The 8,462-nt window shown below is 40.5% G+C and overlaps 1 protein-coding gene across 1 annotated transcript in view; it reads left to right on the top strand.

Annotated features, from left to right (window-relative positions):
• RSBN1L (round spermatid basic protein 1 like) overlaps window positions 1-8,260 on the top strand; it is a 46,001-nt gene extending 37,741 nt beyond the window's left edge. The window contains exons 6-8 of the mRNA XM_079993607.1: window positions 2,544-2,711; window positions 4,368-4,476; window positions 4,575-8,260. Coding sequence (XP_079849733.1) covers window positions 2,544-2,711; window positions 4,368-4,476; window positions 4,575-5,219 — 922 coding nt within the window. The 3' untranslated portion in view covers window positions 5,220-8,260. The remainder of the gene's footprint in view (window positions 1-2,543; window positions 2,712-4,367; window positions 4,477-4,574) is intronic.
• Window positions 8,261-8,462: the final 202 nt, after the last annotated feature.

The following is an 8,462-nucleotide window of genomic DNA, read 5'->3' on the forward strand; positions in this document are numbered from 1 at the left end:
TGACATACAATTTATTATTAGTGGTCAGTATATAAGCTCTTGGTTCATTGATTGGTTAAACAAAAACAAAGGGGAAACAGGATAGAACAGAGTTAACAGATAACATTCAGCATCACATAGCTAACCGCCTAATCAGGAGCCCTTGTGGTTGTGCTTAGATTAAGTATGAGTAATAGTCATTTTCCCTCTTAAGTTACCAATGAAACAATATAGAGTGCTTGTATATTGGTGAATGGGGGGTTTCAAAATGAATATAATAATTTATGTTTACATTTAAATTTAGATAAACCAGATTGAGCCAAATGCTGATGGTGGGGGGATTATTCATTTCTGGAATATGTTTTGAAATTAAACTGCCGTATTTTTCGCACCATAGGACGCACTTTTTCCCTCCTAAAAAGCAAGGGGAAATGTGTGTGCGTCCTATGGAGCGAATGCAGGGGGGAGGCAGGCGGGAAAAGCCCCCAAGAGCCGCACACAAGCTCCGTGCGCTCTTGTGGGCTTTTCCACAGGAGGGAGAAGGGACTGACTGGCCGCATCAGTCCCTTCTCCCACCTCCCAGAAAAGCCAGGAGAAGCCGCCATCTCTTTAAAGGGGTTGCACGGCTTCTGCGGGCTTTTGGGAGAGGTGAGGGAATCCCCCCACCTCCCAGTAAAGCCAGGAAAGCCCTGCGCAGCGTCTCCCGGCAAGGAGAGGCTGCACGGGGCTAAAGGGGAAGCCAAAACAGCGAGCGGGATCCATCCCACTCACTGCCTTGGCTTGTTCCATAGCTGTGTGCAACCCCTCCGGCAAGGAGAGGCTGCACGGGGCTATGGCTTCTTTAGCCCTGTGCTGTGTCTCCCGGCAAGGAGAGGCTGCGCGGGGCTAAAGAGGAAGCCAAAACAGCGAGCGGGATCCATCCTGCTCGCTGCCTTGGCTTGTGCCATAGCCTCGCGCAACCCCTCCGACAGGGAGAGGTTGTGCGCAGCCTGTACGCTGCTCTTTGGGGCGGGGGGGGGGAGATTTTTTTTCTTGATTTCCCCCCCTAAAAACTGGGTGCGTCCTATGGTCCGGTGCGCCCTATGGTGCGAAAAATACGGTATATCGGGGCAAAGCCATCTTTCTTGATCTGTCCATGTGTCAACTGTAGTTTATTTGTAGTTTATTTCATAAGGAGGGCTGCTTCCCAAACTGTTTTGTACCAATTGTCTATTGTTGTGCCGGAAAGGTCTTTTCAGTCTCTGGTTATGTTGTGTCTTGCCACTTGTAATAAATGGCTTGTTAATTCTTTAAGTTCAGGCCTTTTTGACTAAACATGTTATAGTTTCTTTTCTTAATAGACACTAATACTGTGTATTTGTAATACTTGGCTCTGGTACTAGAATTACTGACTGAATTGGATAGAGCTGGCTCCAATTCAGCCAGTATTAATCTCTGAAGTGATGTACTTAGGCCCTTGTGAGATCAAAAAAGAGCACTTTGTTCCATAGAGGGAGAAAGTAAATGATCACAGAGAGCTGGGGTGGCAGCTAGTTCATCATCAATGATTGTTATGATTTATTTATTTTTATATCAAACAGTTTTAAGTCACTTAATAGTTTTAACGTAGGGTACAACATAAACAGAAAATTATAAAACCAGGAATTCATACAGTCAGAAACATTCCCTGAACTTACGGGTCAGGGAAAGACCCGGCAAAAAGTTAGGTCTTTACAAGACACACGATGTAATTGGCCAATTTTTCAGCCATGGAAAGCACTCATCTTCAGTGCCCCTGCTTTGCTGAGATTCAGGCTTAGCTTGTTATCCCTCATCCGGTCGACCACTGCATCCAGGCACTGGCCCAGGTCCTGCATGGCATCTCCTGATTCAATTGTTATTGAGAACTAGAACTGAGTGTTATCCTACTCTGACACCTGGCCCTAATTTCCTTATGACTGCTCCCAGTAGTTTCATATTGCCTAGAGCATAATTGCTAGGGGCCTGAAAAGCACTCTTCTATTATTACTGTCTGAACTTGGCCACATAGGTAGCACAGTGCCCCCAATTCCCATCCCATAGAGCCAGTCCCATAGATGACAGGAGTGCCTTGCTTGCTCTGGTCCATGGGGTCACGAAGAGTCAGACACGACTAAACAACAACAGAGCCAGTCCAGGAGAATGCAGTGGTCAATGGTATCAAAAACCTCAGAGAACTAGACGTGGGAAAAAGATTACACTCCCCTTGTCCTGCTCTTGTTAAACACAATCCATCAGGGTGGTCATGAGCGATTCAGTCCCACAGAACAGCAGTCTTTCCATTTCTAATTTGTGTGTAGAATGCAATTATAATATCAAATGAACATTGCACTGTGTACAAGAAATGTACAAAAAGATCTAGAAATGCGGGTGCATATTAGCTTGTTTGTTTGTTTTCAATCACTGCGCAAAAATTCTAAACCAGCACCTTATATATTGGAGGGCATTTCTTTTTTACTTGAGTAATAACTTGCTAACAATTTTATATGAAGAGGAAAAAATTGGACAATTATTCTTAATTTTTCTTTCCCCCATCCTTTTAACAGAACAACCAATGAAATAAAAAACCTGCAGTACCTACCTCGTATTAGTGAACCTCGTGAAATGCTTTTTGAAGACAGGACACGAGCCCATGCAGATCACATAGGACAAGGGTTTGAACGACAGACTACAGCTGCTGTGGGAGTATTAAAGGCAGTGCATTGTGGAGAGTGGTATGTATTTGCCAGGTTTTTTTCAGGATAAACATCTGGAAAATACCTGCATGAATTGGACAGTCCTGAGATAGATCCCAACTAATAGTCCTGTCATCACTCTTGGCCTTGAGTTGACATGCAGAAGAGATTTGGCCCTGTGTTGCTGCAAGTTGCTGATCCTAATATAGGGAGTCAAAAATCCTAAAGATAAATGCTATTTGTGCATTTAGCTTGATGTATTCAATAACAGATAAGCATTCCATATCAAATCTGCGTTGGCACAATGGATTGTGAGATAGTGATGGAGGTGATTAGTAAGTGTTAATGTAGAATGGAAATGGACATGATTTTTTATTTGAGGTGTGATTTTCTTCCATTTTGAGCTCTGGACTAATCTGTTTTTGAAACCTTAGTTGACTGAATTGTGCAATTTAATTGAAAACACAGATGAAATGTTAAGAAAGCAAAATGAGCATTTGCCTACCTTCTGATAACTGGATTTGAAAGTAAATCCAGCTTTTTCCTCTTTGTGTGTGTGTTTTCTAATAGCTGTGAAATATCAGAGGATAGTGGAATGTGATAAACAATTATGATTTAAACAATAATAATGTTTTAGAGACTGATAGTGTGACAAATAAGCAGGTCATAACTTAATCTGTAGCTTCTGGGACAAGGAACCCTGAGCACTGCAATCTTTAATTTACACTAATTTGCAGATGCTGTTCATTGCAGTTGTGTGGAAGAAGTAAGTAAATTAGCATACTTGCCAGAGCATCCTGTGGCTCATGTGAGACTAAAAGATAAAGGTACCCCTGACAGTTAGGTCCAGTCACGAACGACTCTGGGGTTGCAGCGCTCATCTCACTTTACTGGCCAAGGGAGCCGACATTTGTCTGCAGACATTGTTTTTTTTGGGTCATGGGGCCAGCATGACTAAGCCGCTTCTGGCGAAACCAGAGCAGCACATGGAAACGCCGTTTACCTTCCTGCTGGAGTGGTACCTGTTTATCTACTTGCACTTTGACATGCTTTCAAACTGCTAGGTTGGCAGGAGCTGGGACTGAGCAATGGGAGCTCACCCCGTTGCGGGGATTCGAACCACTGACCTTCCGATCGGCAAGCCCTAGGCTCAGTAGTTTAGACCACAGTGCCACCCGCGTCCCTTTTGATTTTAGGCCCCAGTAAAAGGTTATGCTTTCTACAAGGAAGTTGTAATAGAGTAGTACACACCTGAACACCTGTTATATTAGCATGAGAAGACAAAGGATCAGTTGCTGTGTTAGTACTATTTATAAAAATTAAGTTCCAGTTGCTGTTGTTACTTTTCATTGACTTCTGCAATCTGAAAAACAACTGTTTGTATATTTTCAGTGCTTTATTTTGTGCTTACAAGAGCAGCAAATAGCTGGCTGATTTTAATATACAGTGGACACTCGGGTTGCGAACGTGATCTGTGTGGGAGGCACGTTCGCAACCCGTAGCGCGATTCAGCGCTTCTGTGCATGCACAAAGTGCAATTTAGTAGTTTTGCGCATGTGCGAGCTCCGAAACCTGGAAGTAACCCATTCCGGTACTTCTGGGTTCGGCATGGTGCGCAACCCGAAAACATGCAACCTGTAACCCGAGGTATGACTTTATTAACCTTGATGGCAACACTTTCTCCCCTTTGTATAGGCCTCAACAACCTCGTATAACCAAAGATGTAATTTGCTTTCATGCAGAAGATTTCTTAGAGGTAGTTCAACGAATGCAACTAGATCTGCATGAACCTCCGCTTTCACAGGTAAGTGTTTTGAAAGACTTGATAATTATTTCCTTGAGAATTGAGAATTACCATGATCCAGAAAACATTTATTAATTTTCTTTTCTCTCTCTTTCTAGTGTGTCCAGTGGGTTGATGATGCAAAACTTAACCAATTACGAAGGGAAGGCATTCGATATGCCAGAATTCAGTTGTATGATAACGATATTTATTTTATTCCAAGGAATGTTGTGCATCAGTTTAAGACAGTTTCAGCTGTGTGCAGTTTAGCTTGGCATGTTCGGCTCAAGCTCTACCACTCAGAAGGAGAAAATCAAGGCATCTATGAAGCAGGCCTGCCAACAGATCCCACATGTTCTGCTGTAGGACTTCAAACTGACAGTGTAATCCACGCAGCGAGTATAAATGCCTCTGAAGACACTAAATTTTCAGGCATTCTGCAAACTAAATATGTCAAACAGGAATTTTCATGCACACATGAACCTGCTGCATCTTTCCAAAATAAAGAGGAACCAATTATTGTTAATCTTCCAGAAAAGACAGTAGCACCTAATGTTATGGAATGTCAGAATGTTAAAGCAAAGCTGGATCATGGTCAGTTGACAGGGTCTACCTTTGAAACTGCATCTGAATTTGAACCTGAAGACAAAGACTTGCAGGACAGCTTGGGTCTGGGGGGTCATGTGAACCTGGAGGATACCAGACAAAGCAGTTCAGCATATTCAAGTCTGCATGGCAAACAAGAAGATGACTTTTTGTGTTGAAGTTGTTCTGTGTGTGTATATATATTTTTAAATTCCTTTTTAAACATAATAATGTAAAGATGCTTAAATTCTGTGAGCCAGGTTTGTTACTTGCCTCACATCTGTTACAGAAAATAGTTTATGTAGCTTTGTAACATTCCTCAGTGCCTGTCCATAACTGTGAAAGTATCAAAGCACTTAGGGCCAGATGCACTGTAAACACTGCAGGTGTAACATAAAGAAGTCTTTAAATATGAGTTGTAGGTTTTAGACTAGAGCTGACATTTAACATATATTTTTTGTAAGATAAGCCAGAATTCTTTTTGACAATTCCAGGCTTTTCCATAGAGCTTATTTATACCAATTTTTTTTTCCTTTTTAACGTGTCAGCACTGTAGTGTAAATAGCTTTTTTTAAAAAAAATCTTTTTAGTGTGATTTATATTGAAATGTGAGCCACTTAATAAAGGTTCATAATAACAATAATGGGTTTTATTTTTCAGTCTCTTTAAAAAAACCTCAAAACTTCTGAGCTAATTTTCAAAACACTTAGTTTTGCAAGAATGTGAATATTATTGTATGATGAAACAAAAACCTTAGAAATTTAATTTAAAATGCACAGTTTCACTTTCAAAGCAAATTTGGATGAGTAGTTCATGTGGTGGTTATACATGCAATGAACTTCTCTTGTCATCTTATCTTACATTGGCAGGTACTTTGCTCACAATACAGTTATGATAAACTTCAGAGATCCCACTATTTCCTGGTGTTCCCTACATGAAGAGAGATGAGTCAGGAATCCTAAGGGACAAAATCGCACACATAACAAAAACATCAGTTAGAATGTTTTGGCATACCATACAGGGATACTTGTATAATTAACCTGAAACTTCTGGAACAGCAGACAAGTATTGATAGGAGCCCAAAGATGGAAGGTGACTAGAATGTGTGACCTACCTGACCTTTGAGGGAACCTAATCAAGTTTTTGATTCTTAGCCTTTAGCTGAAACTGCATGCATATTTTTATGCTTTAATCCACAACCACAAAGGCCAAAAGAACAACCAGAAACTTGAACTTTGGGGATTTTGGAGAAAAGCAGTACATAATTGAATACAATAATAAATTTACATTTTTAAGTACTTGTATAACTACTGCTAAGAAGGCCCCTTGATTAAATGTAAGACACAGAATCCTCATAGGTGTACTTAAAGCACAAGTATACATTAGGGCTGTATTCTAGAGGGTATTTAATTTTGTCTTTAGCTCTTGGATTACTGAATTGGCTTCTTTGGTAGATGCAGCCAGGAAAGCATGGCCACTGCTGCTAAGCCTCATAGGTTTTGAAAGGAGTTAACACGCAGAATGCTTAATTACAGCAAAGGTTTAACAGCCCATAACAGCTTCCCCTTGCAGCTTTAAAAATATAAACACACTTCAAGGCAAGATGCTGCAAAGATATGAGGCCCTTTTTTTGTCCCCAGTGCATCTTAGTAATATGAACTATTTGGGCTCATCTTCTGCATTCAGTAAAATTGAAGGAAGGGTTGTGGCTCATACATTGCATATGTAAGAGGTCCCAAATTTAGTCATCCACGTTTCCAGTTTGGAAAGACTTACCTGAACCCTTGGAAAGCTGCTGCCAGTCTGTAGATAGCTATGACCTAGATGGACAAGTGTTGGGGTATAGTACAGTTCCCTATGATCTTATATGGTACAGCTTTTTTTGGATTGTGCCACTTCGCAATCCAGGTTGAGATGTAGTCCATATTGGGGAGTTATTGAAGGTTTTTAGTCTAAGGAAAGCATGTTTTAGCTTTCCCTTTCCCCAAATATTCTACTTTGATAGGTACAAAGGGTTGTTCACATGGGGGGCACTGCAGCATGCATTTTTCACCTTTATTCTGAAGTGGTACAGTCCTAAAAGCACAGTGCAACATGGTGGGGAAAGGGATCTGCATCTTTTTGAAGTTTTTGAAAGGGATGCAATATCTTTTGTTAGTTACCTAATGGGCTGAACGTGTTACCTCCTTTTTTAAAGCGCTAAAACCTGAGCACTCTTAAACCTCCAAGTTGTTCACCTCAAACTAAGCAGTAATTGGCTATGACTAACTTTTGTTTACCACCTGAGATGTTGCCCTATGTATCTTCCATTCAGCTAGCTGCTCTCTACCTGAGCGTAATTGGGTATAAAGTACCTTTTCCTATGAGATGGATTCTAAGCCCTGCTCGCTCCCAAAACCTAAATCTCCAAATCTTGAGTGGACACCAGTTCCAGTCTCCTCAACTTACTCTCTCCCAGTTATTACATCCTATCATTGGCATTCTATCCTGTATACATTGAAATTTACTTGAGGACTCAAGTTGAAATAAATATAACTTGCAATAATGGAGCTGGAGTTTATTATAGGAGGCAGGATTCCCCCCCCCCCAAAAAAAAACAAAACAAATCCAAATGTACAAATTAACAATAGCCAGTCAATTTAAGCTGTTAAACAATTTTGTGTGATTTGTCCTCTTCCATAAATGTTAACATATAAATTGGCTCAGAACCTGATGGTTTTTATGTTGTACAAATGTAATTCACCTACATCTGGCCCTATACCATTTTCCAGGCAGAAATAAGTAGAGGTTTTAAACTCAAGGTTCATACTTGCATCAAGAAATGTCACTATTAGGTTGGTAACTGGTAAGACAGATACACATGATTGTAAGAATCATTAAGGCTTCCATACTATGTACATGTGCCTGAGAATAGGTCTAAATTAACTCAGTGGGGCTTACTTCTGAGTAAACATGTATAAGATTGTGCTGCCAGAGCAACTTCTCAGACTTCCAAGTTTTTCATAGAATGAAACAGCATAAGATGGAGACATACATAATTGCTAGTATATCCTGAGGAGAGGGCCTGACTCAGTCACCAGTTCTTACTAATACATTATCGTCTTAACTCACTACTCTCAGTCACACTTCTTTAGTGCCTACTGTAGCAAGAGACCTCTATTGGTAAATATAGTTGGTGCACCATCAAAACAAAAATAAAATAACAAATGCTCTAACTTAACCTGTGTGTTTTTAACTTTTGTGCAAGTTTGTTATATTTTACACTTGTTCTAATCCTTCATTTCATTTTCTGATGAGTAATACTGCTGTCAAGCGACATTTTTAGCTTCTTTTTAAAAATGCCTCTAGGTGTACACTTTGATCAGGAGCTTCCATAGTGCTCTTGTTGACTCTTGAGTTGAATGATGCTGGACTTTTGTTTT

This window comes from Podarcis cretensis (genome assembly GCF_951804945.1).
Source record: "Podarcis cretensis genome assembly, chromosome: 10".
NCBI lineage: Eukaryota > Metazoa > Chordata > Lepidosauria > Squamata > Lacertidae > Podarcis > Podarcis cretensis.